The following is a 27962-nucleotide window of genomic DNA, read 5'->3' as shown; positions in this document are numbered from 1 at the left end:
CCCTCGCTCCCTCGCGCTCTCTCTCGCGCTGTGTGTGTGTGTGTGTGTGTGTGTGTGTGTGTGTGTGTCTCGCGCTCAGTTACGGAACGTCTGGGAGCAGCAGGATGTGCGACTGAGGGCGCGAGACTGATAAACAGAGACAGACAGGCGCGAGCTTTCAGGATTATTCTACGCACGTGACATTTCAAAAGCGTAAGTTTACCTTTAATTCTATAGAAATATAGAGTTATAATTCTATTATCTAGAGAAATCATAGCATATACGGGGCTAATGAAACTTATACAAGAAGTAAAAACTCACACCAGTGTCCAAAACAAACTCATTCTGGACAATATGTACACAGCAACCGAGATTATATTTAAGTGGTTTTATCTGTGTAGACGTTATAATTGGCTACTGGTGACTTTCCTGTGCCCATATAATTATTTACATGGAAGTACATGGAACAGTGGTCTCATACCAAGCTCAGGTAGGGAAAAAAACAAGGAGAAAATCCTTATAGTTATTATATAAGCTGTGTGAGTTTAGCTTGGTGACTTTCCTGTGCCCATATAATTATGTATAGTTATGCACAAGTACATGGAACAGTGGTCTCTTACCAAGTTCAGGTGGTAGAACAACCAGCTCATGCTAGAAGAAAATCTGTAATTCATGGCACGCGTGCGTTTTTAAACGATTCTAATAATTTATAATCCAAATAAAGTTATTATATACGCTGTGTGGGTTTAGCTGGTGACTTTCCTGTGCCCATATAATGTGTACAAGTACATGGAACAGTGGTCTCTTGCCAAGTTTAGGTGGAGAAAACAAGGAGAAAATCCTTATAGTTATTATATAAGCTGTGTGAGTTTAGCTGGTGACTTTCCTGTGCCCATATAATTATTTATAATTATGTACAAGTACATGGAACAGTGGTCTCTTGCCAAGCTAAGTGGGAAAACACTTACACCTATGCTAGGAGAAATCTTACATAATTCATGGCACACATGCCTTATTAAACGATTCTAATAATTTCTAATCCAAACAAAGTTATTATACAAGCTGTGTGACTTCAGCTTGGTAACTTTCCTGTGCCCATATGAATATGTACAAGTACATGGAACAGTGGTCTCTTGCCAAGCTCAGGGGGGAAAACGCTTAAACATAAGTGAGAAAACCTTACATATTTCATGGCATGTTTTTATTAAATGATTCTAATGACGTCTAATCTAAATTGAGCTTGACAAGAGACCACTGTTCCATGTATTTGTATTTAATTATATGGGCACAGGAAAGTCACCAGCTAAACTCACACAGTATAATGACTTTATTCTAGCCATGACTTTAAACAACAGTTATTCAAGTCAACAGTCATGGCTAGAATAAAGTTATTACACTGTGTGAGTTTAGCTGGTGACTTTCCTGTGCCCATATAATTAAATACAAATACATGGAACAGTGGTCTCAAGATCAGGTAGGAAAAAAACACATAATTCATGGCACATGTGCTCTTATTAAACAATTCTAATAATTTCTAATCCAAATAAAGTTATTATACTGTATAAACTGTGTGAAATTAGCTGGTGACTTTCCTGTGCCCATATGATTATGTATAATTATGTACAAGTACATGGAACAGTGGTCTCTTACCAAGCTCAGGGGGAAAAACACTTACACTCATGCTAGAAGAAAATCTTACGTAATTCATGACACACATGCTTTTATTAAATAATTTGAATGATTTCTAATCCAAATAAAATCATGGCCAGAATAAAGTTTAGCTTAGTGACTTTCCTGTGCCCATATAATTATGTATAGTTATGCACAAGCACATGGAACAGTGGTCTCTTGCCAAGTTCAGGTGGTAGAACAACAAACTCATGCTAGAAGAAAATCTTACGTGATTCATGACACACATGATTTTATTAAATAATTCGAATGATTTCTAATCCAAATAAAATCATGGCCAGAATAAAGTTATTATATAAGCAGTGTGGCTTTAGCTGGTGACTTTCCTGTGCCCATATAATTATGGAACATGGAACAGTGGTCTCTTACCAAGCTCATGGGGGAGAACACTTACACCTAGTCTACGAGAAATCTTATATAATTCATGGCAGATGATTCTAATGATTTCTAATCTAAATTGAGTTTGCTTAGAGACCACTCTTCCATGTACTTGTACATAATTATATGGGCACAGGAAAGTCACCAGCTAAACTCCCACAGCTTATACAGTATAATAACTTTATTCTAGCCATGACTTTTGACTTGTATAATTGTCAAGCTGTGTGACTTTAGCTGGTAACTTTCCTGTGCCCATATGAATATGTACTGTACAAGCACATGGAACAGTGGTCTCTTACCAAGATCAGGTGGGAAAAAAACAAACGTATGTTTTTATTATTAAATGATTCTAATAATTTCTAACCCAAATAGCTGTATGCATATTTTTGACCCAGTATACATTCAGAAAATGAAAATTAATAAACGTACACTGATCAGCCATAACATTAAAACCACTCACTGTCCATGTTATCAGCTCCACTTACCATATAGAAGCACTTTGTAGTTCTACAATTACTGACTGTAGTCCATCTGTTTCTCTACATGCTTTGTTAGCTCCCTTTCATGCTGTTCTTCAATGGTCAGGACCCCCACAGGACCACCACAGAGCAGGTATTATTTACAGTGTATCACAAAAGTGAGTACACCCCTCACATTTCTGCAGATATTTAAGTATATCTTTTCATGGGACAACACTGACAAAATGACACTTTGACACAATGAAAAGTAGTCTGTGTGCAGCTTATATAACAGTGTAAATTTATTCTTCCCTTAAAATAACTCAATATACAGCCATTAATGTCTAAACCACCGGCAACAAAAGTGAGTACACCCCTAAGAGACTACACCCCTAAATGTCCAAATTGAGCACTGCTTGTCATTTTCCCTGCAAAATGTCATGTGACTCGTTAGTGTTACTAGGTCTCAGGTGTGCATAGGGAGCAGGTGTGTTCAATTTAGTAGTACAGCTCTCACACTCTCTCATACTGGTCACTGAAAGTTCCAACATGGCACCTCATGGCAAAGAACTCTCTGAGGATCTTAAAAGACGAATTGTTGCGCTACATGAAGATGGCCAAGGCTACAAGAAGATTGCCAACACCCTGAAACTGAGCTGCAGCACAGTGGCCAAGATCATCCAGCGTTTTAAAAGAGCAGGGTCCACTCAGAACAGACCTCGCGTTGGTCGTCCAAAGAAGCTGAGTGCACGTGCTCAGCGTCACATCCAACTGCTGTCTTTGAAAGATAGCCGCAGGAGTGCTGTCAGCATTGCTGCAGAGATTGAAAAGGTGGGGGGTCAGCCTGTCAGTGCTCAGACCATACGCCGCACACTACATCAAACTGGTCTGCATGGCTGTCACCCCAGAAGGAAGCCTCTTCTGAAGTCTCTACACAAGAAAGCCCGCAAACAGTTTGCTGAAGACATGTCAACAAAGGACATGGATTACTGGAACCATGTCCTATGGTCTGATGAGACCAAGATTAATTTGTTTGGTTCAGATGGTCTCAAGCATGTGTGGCGGCAATCAGGTGAGGAGTACAAAGATAAGTGTGTCATGCCTACAGTCAAGCATGGTGGTGGGAATGCCATGGTCTGGGGCTGCATGAGTGCAGCAGGTGTTGGGGAGTTACATTTCATTGATGGACACATGAACTCCAATATGTACTGTGAAATACTGAAGCAGAGCATGATCCCCTCCCTCCGGAAACTGGGTCGCAGGGCAGTGTTCCAGAATGATAATGACCCCAAACACACCTCTAAGACGACCACTGCTTTATTGAAGAGGCTGAGGGTAAAGGTGATGGACTGGCCAAGCATGTCTCCAGACCTAAACCCAATAGAACATCTTTGGGGCATCCTCAAGCGGAAGGTGGAGGAGCGCAAAGTCTCGAATATCCGCCAGCTCCGTGATGTCGTCATGGAGGAGCGGAAAAGCATTCCAGTGGCAACCTGTGAAGCTCTGGTAAACTCCATGCCCAGGAGAGTTAAGGCAGTTCTGGGAAATAATGGGGCCACACAAAATATTGACACTTCAGGAACTTTCACTAAGGGGTGTACTCACTTTTGTTGCCGGTGGTTTAGACATTAATGGCTGTATATTGAGTTATTTTGAGAGAAGAATAAATTTACACTGTTATATAAGCTGCACACAGACTACTTTTCATTGTGTCAAAGTGTCATTTTGTCAGTGTTGTCCCATGAAAAGATATACTTAAATATCTGCAGAAATGTAAGGGGTGTACTCACTTTTGTGATACACTGTATGTGGTGGATGATTCTCAGCACTGCAGTGACACTGACATGGTGGTGGTGTGTTAGTGTGTGTTGTGCTGGTATGAGTGGATCAGACACAGCAGCGCTGCTGGAGTTTTTAAATACTGTGTCCACTCACTGTCCACTCTATCAGACACTCCTACCTAGTCGGTCCACCTTGTAGATGTAAAGTCAGAGACGATCGCTCATCTATTGCTGCTGTTTGAGTCGCTCATCTTCTAGACCTTCATCAGTGGTCACAGGGCGCTGTTGGCTGGATGTTTTTGGTTGGTGGACGATTCTCAGTCCAGCAGTGACAGTGAGGTGTTTAAAAACTCCAGCAGCGCTGCTGTGTCTGATCCACTCATACCAGCACAACACACACTAACACACCACCACCATGTCAGTGTCACTGCAGTGCTGAGAATCATCCACCACCTAAATAATACCTGCTCTGTGGTGGTCCTGTGGTGGTCCTGACCATTGAAGAACAGCATGAAAGGACTACAGTCAGTAATTGTAGAACTACAAAGTGCTTCTATATGGTAAGTGGAGCTGATAAAATGGACAGTGAGTGTAGAAACAAGGAGGTGGTTTTAATGTTATGGCTGATCGGTGTATACCAGTATGTGGAATGTAGAAGGTTATGAGTTTTAGTCCCTCGATTGTGTTGGTTTAGGTTTATTGCTTGTACAGTAGCAGGACGTGGTGAACCGATGCGATTTGTGCTCATCATCACTAAGTCAACACGCTGACCAAACATCACATGCAGCAGCAGCAGCAGCGGCGCAGTAACACAGTAAAGCTCTGGTTACAGTCTGACCTGCTTTCTCCTGTCATCCGGAACATGCCGGCAGGTGGATTGGCTGTGTGTGATGCGCTGCGATGTCCTTGTGTAGTTTTGCTTTGCACCTCGTGACCCTTCATGATGCTGATCAGGAAAAGCAAATGATAACGATTTTTATTTTACTTCGTTTACTTTATCTATTGGTTGATGTATCCTGGTCAAGGATGAGGTGGGTCCTTTTCATTCTGGAACACTTTTTTATACCCTAGACAGGGTGCCAATCCATCACATGACTTCAACTGTGGATTTTGAGTCCTCTGGATGCCCCGTCCTATACATATTTCAATCTGCTGGACCGTGTTTGTAGGGCAGCACAGGGGCACAGCAAGTAGAATCGGTGCCACACAGGTCCAGTCACCTAGGTCTACAATTACTGTCTGTGTGGTTACTATGTTTGGCATGACTGATGCCATGTTCGGGTTGTATTTCTGTCTTTTTTCCACCACCGCCACCCTGATTAGGACGAATGATGAATAAATAAACATGTAAACAGGCAGTACTTGTTCTGTTGGCTCCTCTTCAGCCTCTTTCTTCCACTGGTAACCCTGTGCCAGGCACTGGGCATGTCTGTTGTCTACCTAATCGGTGTGGAATTGCACCCTCACGTCTGTTCTCTCTACACAGGCCGTGAGGATGTCGGTCAACTCCCCGAGCAGCAGCGATGCGTGTCTGAGCATCGTTCACAGCCTCATGTGCCACCGGCAGGGCGGAGAGAACGAGGGCTTCGCCAAGCGCGCCATCGAGAGCCTCGTCAAGAAACTTAAGGAGAAGAAAGATGAGCTGGACTCGCTCATAACCGCCATCACCACCAACGGCGTCCATCCCAGCAAGTGTGTCACCATCCAGAGGACGCTGGACGGCCGGCTGCAGGTCAGAGCGTTAACCGTGATCACTGATGATCACTAATAGATCGAAAATGAGACTCTGGGTCTGTGACAATACAAGATAAAGTGTTTAAAATGATAAAAGTGATCTCCATTACATTAAATATAAATGTCACCACCCAGAAAGTAAGATTAAAGGAAAATTTAAATTTAAATTTTCAATTAGAGCTGTGATTTCCACAGACACTGCACTGCAGTGACACTGACATGATGGTGGTGTGTTAGTGTGTGTTGTGCTGGACACTGTCACTGCTGGACTGAGAATAGTCCACCAACCAAAAATATCCAGCCGACAGCGCCCCGTGGGCAGCGTCCTGTGACCACTGATGAAGGTCTAGAAGATGACCGACACAAACAGCAGCAATAGATGAGCGATCGCCTCTGACTTTACATCTACAGGGTGGACCGACTAGGTAGGAGTGTCTAATAGAGTGGACAGTGAGTGGACACGGTATTTAAAAACTCCTCATACCAGCACAACACACACTAACACACCACCACCATGTCAGTGTCACTGCAGTGCTGAGAATGATCCACCACCTAAATAATACCTGCTCTGTGGTGGTCCTGTGGGGGTCCTGACCATTGAAGAACAGCATGAAAGGGGGTAACAAAGCATGCAGAGAAACAGATGGACTACAGTCAGTAATTGTAGAACTACAAAGTGCTTCTATATGGCAAGTGGAGCTGATAAAATGGACAGTGAGTGTAGAAACAAGGAGGTGGTTGTTAATGTTATGGCTGATCAGTGTGTATTATATGATTATATTAAAAAAAAAAATTTTTATATTTATTTTTTATTTGTTTTTTAATTTATATATTTATTTATTTGTATTTTTATATTTATCATATATTTTTATAATTATTTTAATTTTTTATATGAACTTTTAATATTTATTTTATATTTATTTATTGATTTATTTTTGTTAAGTGTCAGTAAAGTGACCTTGAGTATAAAAAGGCACTATATAAATATATAAATACAACTTATTATTTTTATGACTGATCACAAGCCCTTTATTTTCTTTAAAGAATACCAAAATAAAAGCCCTACAAATACCTGCAGCATTTTAATAATAAATCTTTTAAAGCATCTTCACATGGTCCAAAATCCCTAATAAGCAAGTCTAGTGGAATAGATGAGAATGATTCATTTGTTCCCAATTTTCCTCCCAATTTAGTCATATCCAATTACTTGATTTTGTATTTTCGCCTCTACTGCTGCAGACCTTCATGTGTGGGGTACCTGGCCGCTTCTGTTCACCTGCATGGCTTGTATGGCGATCTGTATCGTGCATGGAGAGTCACGCACTGATCTCCATTATCCCCCGTCTCACTGTGCAGCAGTTGTGAGAAAACACTCAAGTACTTCCTTCCGTAAGGGTCACCAGACTTGGGACTGGCACTGAAAGTGCACTGACAAGTGTGCCTAACAATGGCTAGACTCTTTCGGATATCAACCCCCCCTCGGACACTAGTCAATCATGTCTGTGCAGAAGCCCGAAGGGCTGATAACACCACTGAGATTCGAACCCCGGAGTTAGTAGGCTAGCTCATTTTACCGCTGCAGCATCAGAGCGACTTAAGAATTTGTATTTATTATTGGAAATATTGCTTGAACAGTGTCATCTTGGCAAGTTTGTCATAAGCAAACAGCATCCATAAAATCCACAGCCAGGCTGGTATGTTTACTTTCCTCCGGCTGGTGTGGCTTACAGCTCATGATCCTTCGGTTGCTGCAGAAAACAGGATCCGCTCACAGCCGAAATCCACCCTTAAACAGTAATAAAAATACTAAAAATACTCAAATGTTTGTCAGACACTAATGCAAAGTAAATACAACATTACAGAACATGAATAGAACAGGTACAAATCATACGTGCAGAGTGACAGACGCAGGCTAGTCAAATTTCTACTGACAAATTTTGCACTCCACTATTTTGCCTCAGTTTAAACCCTTATGTGTAAAATTTTAACATCAATATGAGTGAGGAATGTGATTAGTGGAGGAACTTATGAGCAGTAATAATGAAGAGAAGTTTAGTGCTCCTGTCTCCTTTTACTACATTAAACCACGTTAAGCTTTATTTTCTATTTATTTCTGCATTTTCTCACATTTTTTCCCGATTTAGTATAGTCAGTTTATCTTCTGACTTCTGGTGGATCCCTGATTGCATTCGATGAGGGTATATTGCTGCTCACGCCTCCTCCGACCCTTAGCGGAACCCTTCTTTTTTCACCTATGCACTCTGCACAGGCGCCTCTCTATCTGCTAATCAGGTTCCTTACACAGTGTTTGAAGACCCCGCCCACATAGTCCGGTCACCCCACCCTAGCAGACACGGTGGCCTGCAGTTTCTCAGAAGCTCGAGCTGTAACACAAGTTTAAAAGTGAAACAGGGAGGAAAATCCAGATAAACACAGATACACGTGGAGCTGTAACCCTGGATCTGACGCTTATTCCACACAAACGCAGATTCGTCTCACCCCACCGATCAAGCCGAGCGCTGAACAAAGCGGCTGTTCATTGTCATGTCAAATTTAAGGAAAACGTAGGCCGCTCAGGTGGCGCAGCGGTGAAAACACACGCTGGAACCAGAGCTGGCATCTCGAATACATCGTATCGAGTCTCGGCTCTGCCTGCCGTCTAAGGCTGAGCGACCACATGAACAATGATTGGCCTGTGGTTCAGATATGGGCGGGACTAAGACGGATGGGGTCTCTCTCTCATGACTGGTGCAATTACAACCTCTGCTGGCTGATTGATGGCACCTGCACAGAGATGAGAAAAGAGTGCTGTCAGGGTGTGTCTCTCTGTACACAACGCTGAGCTGCACTGCACTCGTGAAAGTGTAGGTGACAAGATGCATACGGCTGCTGCCCACGTGTCGGAGGGGGCGTGGGTTAGCTTCGTTCTCCTCAATCAGAGCAGGGATCGGCATTGGTGGAGAGGAAGCATGATGCAATTGACCAACTGGACACGCTAAAAGGGAGAAAAAGGGAGAAAATGCATAAGGAAATGTTTTTTTTAAATGTAATGAAAACATTGGGTTTAAGGGTACAAATTTCCCACAAAGTGTGTCGAGTTTCAAAGATTTGGAGTTCAGGGGACGTCGAGTTGCAAGGTGCCGCTGTACCTTGTGATATTTCTGACTCTCGAATGCATCCCTTTAAAATAGTTTAAGGTTGTTTTATTGGGACGCACTGAAAACGTGTTCACACGAAGAAGCTTTTGTGTTGTGATGTCACGTGTCTGGTATTTGTTTATTATTCGGAGCACAGACAATGAAACTGGACACAGTGGACACACGCGTATCGTTCGCCCTCCCTGATTTGCTTCTCCCGAAGCTCATTTGACTTTTTTGTTTATAACGTGCGGAACACGACGGGCGGCCGTAACGTGACCATCATTCCGACGGTGGCACGATGGCACATTTCTATATATTTCTGCAATCCAGCTGGCACCGGAACACGGTGAACCAACATTGTGATGTAATCCTGGGCTGCGTTACTGATATGCCGTCCTACGTCTCGGCCTGTGTTTAGGCTGCGCCCGGGCCCGTCGCCGTGTCACAGATAACGCGGCGCTACGTTCCTCTGAACTCAGTGACACGCTCATGAAGCCCGAGACGCACTGCTGGTGTAGATGGATGTAATTAAACCTAATAAACGCATTACGAACCGGCTGGAATGAGCTGAAATGTCTGCTGCTATGAGCTGCTTTATTTGTGAACGTTTGGTCGGGAACTTTTGGCTGTTGGAAAAAAAACAAATCCAGAAAAGAGTTCATACCCATCCCCCAAACGCAGACAGAAAGAGGGAACGAGCGCCAGGGGAGAGGAGGGGTGAAGGGAGAGCGAGGGTTGTTTTGTCTGAGACACAGGAAAGGGGCAGGGTTAAGTTAAGGCCTGTCTGTCTCCCAGTCTGAGTCCGTGTGTGTGTGTGTGTGTGTGTGTGTGTGTGTTTGAGAGTATTTAAAGTATGTGTACACAGTCTATACCTGGTTTAAGTGTGTATTCGGGTACATCCGTGCTGCGTCTCACCATCAGTGAAGCCAGACGTTGCATTTTTACCCCGGCGTTCCTTCTCCACACGTTCCCATGTGTTTATGCGAGGGGTGTTTTCATCAAAACACAAGGAGTTTTGGATCGAATCCCAACTCTGACTCTTTGTTTGGTAAGGTGACCTTTCAGGGTGGGGAAGAACGTTTTTAGAATAGCAAATAATGTTCTAAGGTTATCCTGGAACTTATTAAAGTCTCCGGAACTCGAAAATGGGTAAATCTAAGATTAGTCATTTAAGTTGTGCTGGATTCATTAGACAAATATGATCCCTGAGTAGAAAATGTAGAACGGAACACTTACCCAAGTACGAAAACATGCCATCTCGGTCAGACGTGCCAGAATTCACACACATTTAGTACAAAAAATACAAATACTCATCCAAAAATATTATAATTAATGTATAGATATAACAGATTTAGTTATTGTGAAATAAAGTTCCATATTTTTTTTCTATTTCTAATTTAAATAACACATTGTGATATATTTTTAAGTGATTTGCATCCAACAATGTGGCAACACTTTAAGGACGGCCCTTTTATGTACAGCATGAGAGTCCCAATGCACAGAGCGAGAAAGGAATGTCCAATGTTTAATTACACAGTGTATTTTACTTTAGTTATACACCGATCAGCCATAACATTAAAACCACCTCCTTGTTTCTACACTCACTGTCCATTTTATCAGCTCCACTTACCATATAGAAGCACTTTGTAGTTCTACAATTACTGACTGTAGTCCATCTGTTCACCCTGTTCTTCAATGGTCAGGACCCCCACAGGACCACCACAGAGCAGGTATTATTTAGGTGGTGGATGATTCTCAGCACTGCAGTGACACTGACATGGTGCTGGTGTGTTAGTGTGTGTTGTGCTGGTATGAGCGGATCAGACACAGCAGCGCTGCTGGAGTTTTTAAATACCGTGTCCACTCACTGTCCACTCTATTAGACACTCCTACCTAGTCGGTCCACCTTGTAGATGTAAAGTCAGAGACAATCGCTCATCTATTGCTGCTGTTTGAGTCGGTCATCTTCTAGACCTTCATCAGTGGTCACAGGACGCTGCCCACGGGGCGCTGTTGGCTGGATATTTTTGGTTGGTGGACTATTCTCAGTCCAGCAGCGCTGCTGTGTCTGATCCACTCATACCAGCACAACACACACTAACACAACAGCACCATGTCAGTGTCACTGCAGTGCTGAGAATCATCCACCACCTAAATAATACCTGCTCTGTGGGGGTCCTGTGGGGGTCCTGACCATTGAAGAACAGCATGAAAGGGGGTAACAAAGCATGTAAAAAAACAGATGGACTACAGTCAGTAATTGTAGAACTACAAAGTGCTTCTATATGGTAAGTGGAGCTGATAAAATGGACAGTGAGTGTAGAAACAAGGAGGTGCTTTTAATCTTTTAAAAAAGAAATCACAAAGGCTTTTATTCCTAAAGTCTCTTAACACACTTTTACCTAGTGTGCCAATTGTTCTGGAACTGCCTGTGTTTATAAAACACACACACACACACACACACATTGTTTTTCACTATTCTGACACACTCTTTGTGTGATGTTATGCTGGAAAAGATGAATCAGGCTGAATCATGCAGCGTTTGAACTGAGAGCTGGACGCTGTTCGGTCCCTCAGGCATCAGATTCCATTTCAAATGAGGTTTTTTAACATTCAAATTTGTCTTGGTAAGAGTTTGAATGTCTTTTTTGCTCTCGGTTTACATTTCCATGCTCTATTTTACCTTCTCTTTGTGGTCCTGACCTGCTCTTGTCTTGTTGCCCGTCCGGGTGTGTGTGTGTGTGTGTGTGTGTGCAGGTAGCCGGGCGGAAAGGCTTCCCTCACGTCATATACGCTCGACTGTGGCGCTGGCCGGACCTGCACAAGAACGAGCTGAAACATGTCAAGTTCTGCCAGTACGCCTTCGATCTCAAGTACGACAACGTGTGTGTCAACCCCTACCACTACGAACGCGTGGTGTCTCCGGGCATCGGTATGTGTGTGGCCCACATTAAAGGCGTACTGCGGGGGAAACAGAACTGTTAGAGGCATGAAAGACGGACGTAACGTATGATTAGGCTCAGGCGGAATCTGTAGAATGTTCATCACCTGTACGAATACCTTTTAACTCCTTTTTTATTGGTTTTAAGACGAGACAGCGCAGGTTTTAATCATTTGCATCTGTAGCAGGTCGCTACCCTGATAATTGAATGTAAACCTAGAACATCACAGCGACTTGTGAGGCTTCATGTTCTGTCTCAAATACCAAAATTCTCGTCCGTGTTTTGGTTGTTAGTTTTACATCTTGGACATTTTGACTAAGCGTTTGCTAACTGAATTGCCGTAGGATTGCTAGGACGCCTCATAGTGCAGACAGTACAGAGGCTCTCTGAGTGTTTACTTTCTGCCAAACAAGAAAACAAATAAATAAAAACTATTATCAAATGATGATTGTTTAATAATTCATTATTGAAATCAATCTACTGTACTACCCCCCTCCCTCATACGGTGACCCTGCATATCAGACATGTTCCTTACATGTCTCACCTCTGTAGAATTTAATTTCTAATTAAAATAACCAAATATAGGGCCGCTCAGGTGGCGCAGCGGTGAAAACACACGCTAGAACACCAGAGCTGGGATCTCGAATACATCGTATCGTATCTCAGCTCTGCCACATGAACAACGATTGGCCTGTTGTTCAGATATGGGCGGGACTAAGCCGGATGGGGTCTCTCTCCCATGACTGGTGCAGTTACGACCTCTGCTGGCTGAGATGAAAAAAGAGTGCTCTGATCAGGGTGTGTCTCTCCGTACACAACACTGATCTGCACTGCACTCGTCAAAGTGTAGGTGATAAGATGCATACGGCTGCTGGCCATGTGTCGGAGGGGGCGTGGGTTAGCTTTGTTCTCCTCAATCAGAGCGGGGATCGGCATTGGTGGAGAGGAAGCGTGACGCAATCAGGCAATTGGACGCGCTAAAAAAGGGAGAGAAAATGCATAAACAAATATATATATAAAACAAATATATCTGTTGCATGATTGGCTGTGCCTCGGGAGGGTTGGGTGCAGATGGATTTAAAGAAACTCCAGTGTCCTGCACAGAGCCCTGACCTCAGTCCCACTGAACAGATTTGGAATGAACCGGAACATCAACTGAAGCTTTAATAATCAGGATCACAAATTCCCACCTTCTCGGAAGAGCGGCTGTTGTTATAGCTGAAAATATGTCCATTGTGTCCAACAAAATCGTGGTCAGGTGATTTAAATAGTTTTGGACACCAAAAGGACGGTACTGACCTGAATGAAGAGTACTCCAGTTCTCCAGTGTCTGGAGATGGTTTTCCTGGTATGGTCAGACTCACTGCAGATCAATACTAAGTTATTCTTAGTGATTTCTGATCAATATGCTGGAACACTTACGGTCCATCCTGACCGTTTCCTCGTCCTTACTGCACAGGAGTTCACTGAATTATTTAATGAGTGTAAAAGCGGTGTAAACCGTGTGCTGTGAGCTTTTGCTTTACCAGATCTAAACTCACATGGACGTCTAAGGCTGGTTAAAGACTGATATAGTAAGGAAACACGAACCCAACCACCAACCCCGAGCCCAACACCATAAAAAATACTTACAATTTAATCCTAAAATCATATAAATGCTTTTTTGTTCACTATACAAATGTAGGTAAAGGTTGATGAATCCTCATTTGCATCATTTTATTTTTTATCATTTAAAACTCAACAGGCAAAAAGACATTGGCATATTTATTGGTCAATAAAACCTTTTTATGTATCACTGCTTTAACTGACTTTTTATGTAAACAAGACCCTGATATGAAAATATACCCTGATAAGCCAATACTTTATGACCGCCACCAAAAATGCAAAATTCAAGGCCTGTAGGACAAGGGTGGGATTCACTGTTGATAGATAGATAGATAGACAGACAGACAGACAGACAGACAGACAGACAGATAGATAGACGAATAGATAGATAGATAGATAGATAGATAGATAGATAGATAGATAGATGATAGATAGATAGATAGATAGATAGATAGATATAGATAGACAGACAGACAGACAGACAGACAGACAGATAGATAGATAGACGAATAGATAGATAGACAGACAGATAGATAGACGAATAGATAGACAGTCAAACAGACAGATAGATAGATAGATAGATAGATAGATAGATAGATAGACAGACAGACAGACAGACAGACAGACAGACAGATAGATAGACAGACAGATAGATCTAGATAGATAAATAGACAGATAGGCAGACAGACAGACAGATAGACGAATAGATAGATGGATGGATAGATAGACAGACAGACAGATAGACGAATAGATAGATGGACAGTACATTAGAAAACCGGTCACCTAAAACATAAAGAAATGCGACATGAAACTCTTGTTATTGAGTTCTCTGGGCTCGAGCTTAACTCAGATGGACCAAAGTACAGTGGAAACATGTGCTATGGTCAGATAAGTCCACATTTTAGGCTGTTTTTGGAATAACGGTTGTCTAGAAAAGGATTAAAAGCCAAGGCACAAAAACCAACACCCGTCATCTGGCATAAGTGTGAAGGTAGCATTTTTATATATGTATATATTTTTTTATATATTCTTCCATCAAAGCAGTGTCCCAAGCTTTTCTGGAAATGGTATTTGTTTTAAATGTTGTGCTGCAGATCTGATCAGCATAAAGACTTGAATGATTTAGATATGGGACAAATCATCATGGCCAGAGAAAAAGGTCCAGGTACAGGATTCCACAGGATTCCACGCCTCGGTGGGTCAATGCTGTTTAGACAGAATATCATACAGGTGGTCATAATGTTTTAGATCATCATTGTACAAAATATATTATGAATGTTATGTGTCTATACTTACAATACTGTCATCTGCAGCTGATATTGTTTTACATTTCTATTTTTTTCTTTTTTTTCTCTTTGCAGTTGGACTGAGTTTACAGACCGCAGGTTAGAAAACTAAAGTCTGATCATCATTTATGCTGTTGTTGACTAAGTGGCTAATTAACCATGCGATCACATTTATGTGAAGATGCTCCGTTTATTTTGATACCCGAGTAAAAGATACTACAGTGGGCAGCACCAAAATCTTAACTAAAAGCTAAATGGATTTCTGCTCCTGTCCTTAAACTGGCTGTAGTGAATGACCCGGCTTCCTCTCGTCCGTTCCAGGCAGGCCAATAAAGGAGGAGTACATCCATGACTGTATCCAGCTGGAGGGTCCGTCCAGAATGGCCCCCCAACCGGACCATCATGGCACGGAGCACTACAGCCAACAGCTGCCACCACTCCAGCTGCCACCGGAGCCCCATCAACACCCTCCTCCCTCAGTGACACTCTACCCCAGCCTGCCCCTCTCACCGCCTGGTAAGGGAAACTAACTTAGTATTTTAATTTCTCGGTAAAGACAAAAATAAAACTGTACCCACTTTGAAAGTAATTCAATACATTTTTAACACCTCATACTCGTCCGTCTCTGTCCGTCTAGCGAGCAGCTCCAGAATGTCCCTGCAGGGCAGCCGCACGGACGGTTTACTCCAGATCGCCTCTCCTCCGAGCAGAGTTTTGGCCTCCACTTCTCCCCCCACCACACCCACAAACACCCCAACACACACAACCCCACACGCGCAGAGCCTGAACCAGCAACCCGCCGCCAGTCCGAGCGAATACGGCGCGTCCAAACAGACGCAGGCACAGACCTCCTACCACAGTGAGTTCTTCTTGGTTTTGTTTTGCACCTGATTTTGACCTTACCAGTTCCCACCTGCTTTCTGGTTTTCACCACATGGAAGCCTGTAACCCAGAGAGGGGGAGGGCACACGGCATTATTATTCGGCTGGACAACACGCCTGGACGACGGTGCTTTGAGCTCACAGATGTCTGGGCTTCCCTGGAATGACGTGATTGTTAGAGAGAACAGGAATGAACAGCATGGTTTCCATCAAACAGCTGTCAGGTCCCAGTCATGAGCTCGAGAGGGTAATCACCAATCCAAATACACAAAGTCCACTAGATATGAACCAGTTCCGTTGTTTGGTTGACTTGTCCCATCTTATCAAAATTTCCTACCGTAGTGCAGATTTATACATCTTATCTATCGATTTGTTCTGCTTTATCAAAATGTATTCTCGTAGTAAATGCTGGTAAGTTTTATCGATCTATTCTTATTAAAACTTGACTACAAGCAGCACATCTCGATAGATCTGTATTCTATTATAACTAGTGGTAGTTTATAATAAGATATATACACCAATCAGCCATAACATTGAAACCACCTCCTTGTTTCTACACTCACTGTCCATTTTATCAGCTCCACTTACCATATAGAAGCACTTTGTAGTTCTACAATTACTGACTGTAGTCCATCTGTTTCTCTACGTGCTTTGTTAGCTCCTTTCACCCTGTTCTTCAATGGTCAGGACCCCCACAGGACCACCACAGAGCAGGTATTATTTAGGTGGTGGATCATTCTCAGCACTGCAGTGACACTGACATGGTGCTTGCTGGTGTGTTAGTGTGTGTTGTGCTGGTATGAGTGGATCAGACACAGCAGCGCTGCTGGAGTTTTTAAATACTGTGTCCACTCACTGTCCACTCTATTAGACACTCTTACCTAGTCGGTCCACCTTGTAGATGTAAAGTCAGAGACGATCGCTCATCTATTGCTGCTGTTCGAGTCGGTCATCTTCTAGACCTTCATCAGTGGTCACGGGACGCTGCCCACGGGGCGCTGTTGGCCGGATATTTTTGGTTGGTGGACTATTCTCAGTCCAGCAGTGACAGTGAGGTGTTTAAACACTCCAGCAGCGCTGCTGTGTCTGATCCACTCATACCAGCACAACACTCACTAACACACCACCACCATGTCAGTGTCACTGCAGTGCTAAGAATCAAAAAAACGTGTTTGGTTGAGCTTGTAGCCACTGATGCGCCGCTGCTTTCACATCATCATCACATGAAAATCTTCTTCCCCTTAAAGCTTCCTTGAGCATCCAAAAAGGTGGAAATCAGATGGAGCTAAATCTATAAGCGTCTCTCAGACACGACCGATTACTCCTCCTCCCACCCTCACCGCTTCCAAAATATAAAAAAGAGGAATTTTTTTTGAAGATCCCTCGTATATAGGGCTGTAATCAAATTAGATTGACAGAATTTGACAGCTTACATCCTGGATCATGTAGCTACTGGTTTATTTTACTGGTTTTGGTTTATTTTCTCATATTATTCTGTAAATTGATCAGCTGTTACTATTAAGTGCCTCTCCAGGCGACCATGTGGAAGATCCTGTTTTCTGTTTGGGTGTCCTCTTCCTCTTTTACCTTCATCTTTTCTAATTATAACTGTTTCATAATGTGTCCATGTAAGTGTGTGAATGTGTAAACTGTTCTTCAATACCACAGCAACAACCTGGACTGGATCGAGCACTGCGTCCTACACGCCCATGGGATCCCAGCAAAACGGGCGGAGTCATCAGCAAGCGCCGCCCCACCACAGCGGTCATTTCTGTAGGTCACTCAGTCTGTTCTGTTTTATTTTATTTTATCCATCCTTAATATTAAATATTATGTGTCCACTTGCATTTTGTGCACCATCACTCACTGCTCCTGGCTGGTGACTTTTCATGTGATGTATTTTTGGGGGGTGGGGAGTTGGCTATGACTAATCAAAAACCCTTCCTGAGATCCTTCTAAATTGTTCATACACTATTCGGTCAAAAGTACTTGGACACCTGACCATGAGCTTGTTGTACGTCCCTTTAAAAAAAACAAATGCTGCTTTTCTGAGAAGGCTTCTCACCAGACTTGGAAGTATGTCTGTGGGAATTTGTGTCCAGTCGGTCAAAAGAGGGCAGCATTTGTATGGCTGGGCATCTTTTTATATAAAATTTACACCAGGGTCTCAACATCACACTCCCACCTCGTACCCACAGCCGGTCTCCAATTGTGCATACACTATTTGGCCAAAAGTATTTGGACACTTGACCATGAGCTTGTTGGACGTCCTATTTCAAAAAACAAATCTAAGGAGGCTTCTTACCAGACTTGGAAGTATGTCTGTGGGAATTTGTGTCCAGACGGTCAAAAGAAGGCAGAATTTGTATGGCTGGACGCTCATGTTGGTCAAGAAATTCTCAGTTGATGTTCCAGTTCATTCCAAAGCTGTTCAGGTTAGAACGTATTTTCTTCATAGACCTTCCAGTTTATGCTGGAACAGGAAAGGGCCTTCCCTAAACTGTTGCTGTAAAGTTGCAATGTTTATATAATTGATTTATGACACCTAGAGTGCATTTATTTACTACACTTACACATAGTGTAGAAATGAATAGGACAAATGAAGTGAATTTGTGAGTGGACGCATACTGAAATCATTGTACTGCATTGTGAGCATCTTGTGGTCAACGTTTGTACTTCGATCTACTATTATTTCATCTTTTTTTTTAAATTAAATTTACACCAGGGTCTCAACATCACACCCCCACCTCGTACCCACAGCCGGTCTCCAACCATCCAGGTACATTCACGTGCTGTACATTTACTCCAGACTACACTGCACTTCTTATTTATCCGGACACCAGGATTTTGTGGGGGGTTTTTTATGTTTGTGTTCAGGTCCAGAGTTCTGGTGCTCGATCTCGTACTTCGAGATGGACATTCAGGTGGGGGAGATGTTCAAAGTGCTGGCTAACTGCCCCCTGGTGACTGTGGATGGGTACGTGGATCCGTCCGGTGGAGATCGCTTCTGTCTGGGTCAGCTGAGCAACGTGCATCGCACAGACGCCAGCGAGAGAGCGCGGTGAGAGCGTGTTTACAGAATCATCGTATGCGTGGAAGTGTTTGTGCGAATGCAGTATTGTATATTATATGCTACTCTAGACTCAGTGGTTTGCTCAGTACCACTGATTATGGGTAAAGTGATGAAATTAGATAGACTTGGGATTTGAACACAGTAGCTCGTCTCTTGGGCCGGCCTTCGATCCCCACGTGCATCAATGAGCCTTGACCACCCATGACCCTGTCGCCGGTTTACCACTGTTCCTTTCATGGACCACTTTTGATAGATACTGACCACTGCAGACCAGGAACACCCCACAAGAGCTGCCTAGCCATCACAATCTGGCCCTCGTCAAACTCACTCAGATCCTCACGCTCGTGCATTTTTCCTGCTTCTAACGTCAACTCTGAGGATAAAATGTTCACTTGCTGCCTAATATATCCCCCCCACTAACACTTAAATAGGGATAAATAGGGAGGGTCGTGTCAGGAAGGGCATCCGGCGTAAAAACTGTGCCGAATCAATAATGCGGAACATGATCCGCAGGCGACCCCTAACGGGAGCAGCCGAGGAAATTAATTCTTTAATTCTTTACCATCATAAAAATACCAAATATGCAGTTTAAAAAACACCCACAAACACACGCAATGTGTAAATGTTCCAGCCAGCTTCCGGCGTAGTGATGAAGCGTCGCTCCCTACTCCCTACACAGTCTGAAGTTCACTTCATTTGAACATTCTCGTTACCTTTGGATCTGAATCTCACTTAAAATGGTGGAGTACCCTACGTAGTGCACTTCACAGGAACGACCGGGGTGAATGGAACGCTCCTACAGAATCGGTGCTGATGCTTGTAAGAGCCGCTTTCTGAACCAATCAGAGCTTCTGATTGTAATTGTTAGTAAGAAATGCTGTTATTTGCATTTATTCAGTTTGCGTCACACAGATGACGTGGTAATGAAACGCTCGATCGGCTTTCTAACCACTTCCTGTTTTACTTCACGACCGGGAAAAGTTTGGAGGTTTTTAATTATAAGCACATTTACAAAATAACGGATTCTGTTCCTAATGGGACGCACGCTTATAAATGTAATAGCATCTGGAAGAACAGAAGCTCAGGTACGCAGTGGTTATGATCGTTTTTGCCCGCTGTGCCGTGATTTATCAATGAAAACAAAACGTATCAGTTGAAGCTTTTAACTGGAACCTTCTTGTTACAGAAATTACATTCATTTACACAATGAGGAGGAAAGTAAAGGCACGAAGTAAAACGGCTAAATACACTCGCTAATCTGTTGTTGTTTTTTATCTGAACTTACAGATTATTTCTTTATTTCTACGCTACATTTACAAAATATGTTTTGTGTTTATTATATCGACTCGTGACTTGACTCGGACTCTAGCCTAAAGACTTGCTGCTATCGCTAAAAACAGGTTGGCTAGCTAACATTTCTTATAGGTAGTTACAAGTGTGGTTTTGTTTTGGAGTCTTCATTTATATTATTCTATTCTTTCCTGATATTGTAAAAATAAGAAACTGTTTGTACAGATTGATAACGTGTCTGCATAAGTAATCACAGACCTCCCAAAATAATCGTCCTTTCCGTCTGTCCCGTTCCAGGCTCCACATCGGTAAAGGCGTGCAGCTGGAGTGTCGGGGCGAGGGGGACGTGTGGATGCGGTGTCTCAGCGACCACGCCGTGTTCGTACAGAGCTACTACCTCGACCGGGAGGCCGGTAGAGCACCGGGAGACGCGGTGCACAAGATCTACCCGGGTGCTTATGTAAAGGTAAAACTGCACATTGGATCTAGCTTTACATAATTATGGATAAATGATTCCACAGTCCACAGACATGTTAACATACAGTTAGAAGTTAGTCAGAAGTTTACACACACTTGTAAGGAGTGGGCGTGTTAGTCTTGGGATTTTATGGAAACGTTTATGGATTTTATTCTTTTCTAAGTGTATTGTGGGATTTCTGAGAATCAGCAGCTTCTACAAATTATATTTTTTGAAGGGCCCTACTAAATTCACAGGAAAATGTGCTTAATTTCACAGATCTTTAAAGAGAGGTGCCACATTTTACATCAGTTTGTAAAAAACGTACAAGGCCGCTCAGGTGGCGCAGTGATAAAAACACATCGTATCGAGCCTCGGCTCTGCCTGCCGGCTAGGCTGAGCGGCCACATGAACAACGATTGGTCTGTTGTTCAGATATGGGCGGGGCTAAGCCGGATGGGGTCTCTCTCTCTCATAACTGGTGCAATTACGACCTCTGCTGGCTGATTGATGGCGCCTGCACAGAGACGAGGAAAGAGTGCTCTCAGGGTGTGTCTCTCAGTACACAACGCTGAGCTGCACTGCACTCGCCAAAGTGCAGGTGATGAGATGCATACGGCTGCTGCCCACGTGTCGGAGGGGGCGTGGGTTAGCTCCGTTCTCCTTAATCAGAGCGGGGATCGGCATTGGTGGAGAGAAAGTGTGAAGCAATCGGGCAATTGGACGCGCTAAAAAAAAAGAGAAAAAGGGGAGAAAATGCATTAAAAAATTTTTTTTTTTTTAAACTGAATTAAAGATTAAATAGAAGCTACGATACACAGTGCAGCTCCCTTAATAGTTGACTGTAAACCTAGAACATCCAGCGACGGTGTCCACGTGTCCACAGAATTGGTTGTTAGTTTTCCAAACTCAGTTACCCAGGTCGTGTTTTTAGCTGCTTTACTTCCATAACTTGGACATTTTGACTAAGCGATTGCTAACTGAATTGCCGTAGGATCGCTAGGACGCCTCACAGTGCAGATTAACCAGTAAACGTGAGGCACCTGAACGCTGCATGAATGAAAAACTTTAAATTGCTAAACAAAAACCTCAAAGTTTGAATTTTACAGCAAATTAAATAACACACGGAAAAAGGGTCGTTTCACGTCTATGAATTAGGTACGACCTTAATTATTTGTGATGAAAAACATGTACGGTGGCGCAGTGGGTAGCGCTGTCGCCTCACAGCATGAAGGGCCTCGGTTTGATTCCCTTTTCTGTGTTGAGTTTGCATGTTCCGCGGTTTCCTGCAACAAGGAGCTACTAAAAATTGCTCTGTTGGTGTGTGTGTGTGCCCTGCGATGTACTGGTGACCTATCCAGGGTGTTTCCTGCCTTTCACGCAGTGAATTGGACCCACCACGACCCTGAACAGTACAAAGTGGCATTTAACAGTGGTCTCTTTGTAAGGTCATGATTAAAAACCAAACAGATCTGCCAATACAACTCGCTGAAAGACAGGTGACGCTGTCCACAGTTAAGCAAGCTTTATATCACCAGGGGCTTCGAGCCTTCCATGCACCAGAGAATCTCCCTGCTCCTGCTTTTTGTTTATTTGATCAGCACACAGTTGTACACATTTCTCGTAAGTAGTGGCGGCCCAGCCTACAGACATGTAAACGTTCTCTTCCCTGTGGTCAGTGTTACCTATATTTAGCAGCTTCGAATGTTATTTTAGTGCAGGGTGACAGGCTGGACTGTTCTCCCAACCTTGACAAAGGAACCAGTGTTCCATCACCTTTGTAGAAAATGTAAATTACGTTGAACAGATTTAGAACATATCAGGTTGCACCAGAATCTAGGGCTACATCCTGTCTTTTTTTAGAACAACGGTACAACCTATAGGCATGATCCACATATTATTCTATTATTAAAAGCAAACTCTAACCTTGTCATGTTCTCTGTTAGGGCGCATTCACATGAGAAGCGGCAAAACAGTTTTTTGCGCCGGCTGTGCCGTAGCTTCCTATGGAATGTGGCGCACTTTTGCCATGTTGGTCTTGCGAGGTTTGCACTTGCCACGACGCTCAAAGTTCACCTTTTCAAAGGTCCTCTAATGCGACGAACTGTTTGATACGACGCGGTAAAAGCGACTCAGGCTGTACGAACAAAGCTTAACGTGATTTATTGTACTAAAACAGCGAGTGAGGAATGTGATTAGTGGAGGAACTTATGAGCAGTAATAATGAAGAGAAGTTTAGTGCTCCTGTCTCCTTCTTTTACTACATTAAACCACGTTAAGCTTTATTTTGAACCAGAAGCGTTTTAGACTCTGGGAGAAGCTGATTCTGATTCTCACCATTTCTCAGAACCTTGAGCTGTAACACAAGTTGAAACAGGGAGGAGAATCCAGATAAACACAGATACATGTGGAGCTGTAACCCTGGATCTGACGCTTATTCCACACTAATGCAGATTCGGCTCATATTCACTCAAGGGCCGCCAAGGGCCGAAGCGGCGGTTTGCGCCGAGACTCTTGGTTTTGTATGGACGCTTTGTACCCACAATGAATCTCCCTGTAACGACTTTCTTTCTCTTCCTCTGCAGGTATTTGACCTGCGTCAGTGCCACAGGCAGATGCAGCAGCAGGCGGCGACTGCACAGGCGGCCGCAGCTGCGCAGGCCGCAGCGGTGGCGGGAAATATTCCGGGACCGGGTAGTGTAGGGGGAATCGCCCCTGCTATCAGTGAGTCCAGATTCATTCTAGCGGTGTTTGTTTATTAGGATTTTAATGTGATGTTTTACACTTTGGCTCCATATATGACATTTATCCAAAGCGACTCACACAATGAGCTGTTTACTAGTCCGGTACCTTAACCACTGAGCTATCACTGCCCTTTGTACCGTGGGAGGAAACCGGAGCTCCCGGAGGAAACCCACACAGACACTCGACACAGAAAGGACCTGGACCGCTCCATCTGGGAATCGAACCCAGGACCTTCGTGCTGTGAATTAAGAATTTCAAAAACAAACCCTTCTTCAAACTTTTCTACATCGTCACCTTATGATGCATTTTTCCAGCGTCGTACCAACGTTTTAATGATGCGCCGCTGCTTTCACATCATCACATGAAAATCTTCTTTCCCTTGAAGCTTCCCTGAGCGTCCAAAAAGGACTATAAGCGTCTCTCAGTGTCTCAGACACGACCGATTACTCCTCCTCCTCCTACCACACCCTCACCGCTTATAACCAAAATATATGGTTTGTGTCTCTCGTCAGGTTTCTCTGCCGCGGCGGGCATAGGGGTCGATGATCTGCGCCGGCTTTGCATACTGCGCCTCAGCTTCGTGAAGGGTTGGGGTCCGGATTACCCCCGCCAGAGCATCAAACAGACCCCGTGCTGGGTGGAGGTGCATCTCCATCGGGCGCTGCAGCTGCTGGACGAGGTGCTGCACACCATGCCCCTGGCTGAGCCCGGCCCCGCCAACTGACCCGGACTTCCCAGAAGACAGAGAGGAGGTAGAGATGCTGGGAGAGAGACGATGATACGCTTCGCAGCTTCTCTCACGTACACTGTGTGCCCACATGAACAGACGGTGACTCATGGAAGCAGGCAGACACATACCATGGCGAGCACACCGTGGACCTCAGGACTGACCGGTGTTTAGTCCACTGGTTAGTGAGTAGGCGGCCATGGAGTTGACCCGCTTCTCTCTAACTAAATAAAAGGAGAAGACTGAAATCCCTGGGGCGTGACCCAGGCCGTGATTCAGAACGCTGACTCACGCTGTAACTGAAATACGAACACGCATCTTTAATACAGGGATCGATGCGGCGTAGACAATCATTATGGAGATGTTTCTTTTATTTTAACTTTTGTACCTATAACACTGTCGTGTAGTTGTCTTATATGTTTTTGTAAACCTGAAACCAAAGCACCAAAACAGGTCATCAAACAGGTACCCAAAATACACAATATGACCGAAAGCAAGTGGTCCAGTGGCCTGCACAGTTTACTGACCTCAACCCCACTAAACACCTCGGGGATGAATTGGAATGCCGATTGCAAGCTAGGCCTTCCTCTTCCTCATCACTGCCTGACCATACAAATGCTCCTTTGAACGATTCGGGCACAAATTTAGTCAGATAGCTGTTCACATACTTTTGATCGTATAGTGTATTTAATAGTTTTATATACCTAAGGTTGGTCTATAGCTTTTTTATGTGGTGTTTAACATAAACCCATTTGATTCGGCGATTCGATGAGGACGTTGAGTGAATGTTGTGTGGACAGTGAGTGTGTGAATGTTGTGTGAATGATGTGTGGATGTTGTATGTACAGTGATGGTGTGGACAGTGATGGTGTGGACAGTGATGGTGTGGACAGTGTGCATGTGAACGTTGTGTGGACAGTGATGGTGTGGACAGTGATGGTGTGGACAGTGATGGTGTGTACAGCGATGGTGTGGACAGTGATGGTGTGGACAGTGATGGTGTGGATAGTGATGGTGTGGACAGTGATGGTGTGGACAGTGATGGTGTGGACAGTGTGCATGTGAACGTTGTGTGGACAGTGATGGTGTGGACAGTGATGGTGTGGACAGTGTGTGTGTGAATGTTGTGTGGACAGTGATGGTGTGGACAGTGATGGTGTGGACAGTGTGCATGTGAACGTTGTGTGGACAGTGATGGTGTGGACAGTGATGGTGTGGACAGTGATGGTGTGTACAGCGATGGTGTGGACAGTGATGGTGTGGACAGTGATGGTGTGGATAGTGATGGTGTGGACAGTGATGGTGTGGACAGTGATGGTGTGGACAGTGTGCATGTGAACGTTGTGTGGACAGTGATGGTGTGGACAGTGATGGTGTGGACAGTGTGTGTGTGAATGTTGTGTGGACAGTGATGGTGTGGACAGTGATGGTATGGACAGCGATGGTGTGGACAGTGATGGTATGGACAGCGATGGTGTGGACAGTGTGTGGACAGTGATGGTGTGGACAGTGTGTGTGTGAATGTTGTGTGGACAGTGATGGTGTGGACAGTGATGGTATGGACAGTGTGTGTGTGAATGTTGTGTGGACAGTGATGGTGTGGACAGTGTGTGGACAGTGATGGTATGGACAGTGTGTGTGTGAATGTTGTGTGGACAGTGATGGTGTGGACAGTGATGGTATGGACAGTGTGTGTGTGAATGTTGTGTGGACAGTGATGGTATGGACAGTGATGGTATGGACAGTGTGTGTGTGAATGTTGTGTGGACAGTGATGGTATGGACAGTGATGGTATGGACAGTGTGTGTGTGAATGTTGTGTGGACAGTGATGGTGTGGACAGTGATGGTGTGGACAGTGATGGTGTGGACAGTGTGTGTGTGAATGTTGTGTGGACAGTGATGGTGTGGACAGTGATGGTATGGACAGTGTGTGTGTGAATGTTGTGTGGACAGTGATGGTGTGGACAGTGATGGTATGGACAGTGATGGTGTGGACAGTGATGGTATGGACAGCGATGGTGTGGACAGTGTGTGGACAGTGATGGTGTGGACAGTGTGTGTGTGAATGTTGTGTGGACAGTGATGGTGTGGACAGTGATGGTGTGGACAGTGATGGTGTGGACAGTGATGGTATGGACAGTGTGTGGACAGTGATGGTATGGACAGCGATGGTGTGGACAGTGTGTGGACAGTGATGGTGTGGACAGCGATGGTGTGGACAGTGATGGTGTGGACAGTGATGGTGTGGACAGTGATGGTATGGACAGTGATGGTGTGGACAGTGATGGTATGGACAGTGATGGTGTGGACAGTGTGTAAATGAGATCCTGGGTTCTATTCTATTATTATGAAGACAATCTGTTTTACAAAAGCTTTAAAATGTTTCTTTACTTTTCAGCCGTAAGAATCTGTTCTGCTTTATTACAGTAAATGTTCACACGACGTTGTTTACACTGATCTATGCAACTGGATTTAAAGTTTGATTTATTAAGAATAACAGAAGTATAACTGTTTGTTTTTTATATCCGGCTTTGATGATCAGGCCTCGTTTTATTTCATTCATTAAAAATGCATTTTTGTTCTATGAGCCACACGTGTGTTGTGTTTTAAACAAGCTTCACTTTTCATCTGTTTCTAATATGTTTTCTATGTTAACTGGTCTTGGTGTTTCTATACTGGGAGTAAAAAAAAGACCTCTGTACATTTGCCCATAATAATTGTTTTAAATTGTCGCCAGTCCATCACAGGGCAAACACACACACACACACACTAGTCTTTAGACTAGTGGGAGGTAACCAGAGCACCCGGAGGTAAGCCATGAAGACAGGGAGAACATGCAATTACTATTTCTGGTCTATGTGTTTATATGATATGAAACTAATTATACAGTAGTTAATAATTCAGGAGTAAGTATTAATTTAGGTATAGGTATTAATTCAAGTGGGGTATAAATTGAGATGCAGATATTAATCCAGGTGTTAGCAGTAATTTAGGTGGGTTATGAATTGAGATGCGGGTTTAAATTATTTGGGAGCATTAATTTAGGTGGGGTATGATTGAGGTGTAGGTGCGGGGGTAATAATGTAGGTAGGTGGGGTATGATTGAGGTGTAGGTGCGGGGGTAATAGTGTAGGTGGGGTATGAATAGAGGTGTAGGTGCGGGGGTAATAGTGTAGGTAGGTGGGGTATGATTGAGGTGTAGGTGCGGGGGTAATAGTGTAGGTAGGTGGGGTATGATTGAGGTGTAGGTGCGGGGGTAATAGTGTAGGTAAATGGGGTATGATTGAGGTGTAGGTGCAGGGGTAATAATGTAGGTAGGTGGGGTATGAATAGAGGTGTAGGTGCGGGGGTAATAGTGTAGGTGGGGTATGATTGAGGTGTAGGTGCGGGGGTAATAGTGTAGGTAGGTGGGGTATGATTGAGGTGTAGGTGCGGGGGTAATAGTGTAGGTAGGTGGGGTATGATTGAGGTGTAGGTGCGGGGGTAATAATGTAGGTAGGTGGGGTATGAATAGAGGTGTAGGTGCGGGGGTAATAGTGTAGGTAGGTGGGGTATGATTGAGGTGTAGGTGCGGGGGTAATAGTGTAGGTAGGTGGGGTATGATTGAGGTGTAGGTGCGGGGGTAATAGTGTAGGTGGGGTATGATTGAGGTGTAGGTGCGGGGGTAATAGTGTAGGTAGGTGGGGTATGATTGAGGTGTAGGTGCGGGGGTAATAGTGTAGGTAGGTGGGGTATGATTGAGGTGTAGGTGCGGGGGTAATAGTGTAGGTAGGTGGGGTATGATTGAGGTGTAGGT

At 43.9% G+C, this 27962-nt stretch overlaps 1 protein-coding gene across 1 annotated transcript; it reads left to right on the top strand.

The window, feature by feature from the left end:
- The first annotated feature begins 96 nt into the window (after positions 1 to 96).
- On the top strand, positions 97 to 26748 carry smad10b (SMAD family member 10b). The gene is made up of 12 exons (XM_062992422.1): positions 97 to 192; positions 5772 to 6017; positions 11917 to 12091; positions 15068 to 15091; positions 15314 to 15508; positions 15630 to 15851; positions 17542 to 17646; positions 18599 to 18652; positions 18751 to 18934; positions 20534 to 20702; positions 23279 to 23417; positions 23951 to 26748. The coding sequence occupies exons 2-12, from the start codon at positions 5781 to 5783 to the stop codon at positions 24160 to 24162; spliced, it is 1716 nt and encodes a 571-aa protein (XP_062848492.1). The 5' UTR covers positions 97 to 192; positions 5772 to 5780; the 3' UTR covers positions 24163 to 26748.
- The last annotated feature ends 1214 nt before the right edge of the window (positions 26749 to 27962 follow it).

The sequence above is a fragment of the Trichomycterus rosablanca genome, chromosome 3 (assembly GCF_030014385.1).
Source record: "Trichomycterus rosablanca isolate fTriRos1 chromosome 3, fTriRos1.hap1, whole genome shotgun sequence".
In the NCBI taxonomy this organism is placed as follows: domain Eukaryota; kingdom Metazoa; phylum Chordata; class Actinopteri; order Siluriformes; family Trichomycteridae; genus Trichomycterus; species Trichomycterus rosablanca.
Note: the sequence above shows the minus strand (reverse complement) of the source record. Positions and strands in the feature narration are given on the sequence as shown.

Coding starts and splice junctions, on each gene's coding strand:
- smad10b (XM_062992422.1), top strand. CDS start 5,781: ATGTCGGTCAACTCCCCGAGCAGCAGCGATGCGTGTCTGAGCATCGTT. Junction 15,509..15,629: donor CCTGCCCCTCTCACCGCCTG/GTAAGGGAAACT, acceptor CTGTCCGTCTAG/CGAGCAGCTCCAGAATGTCC. Junction 23,418..23,950: donor GGGAATCGCCCCTGCTATCA/GTGAGTCCAGAT, acceptor GTCTCTCGTCAG/GTTTCTCTGCCGCGGCGGGC.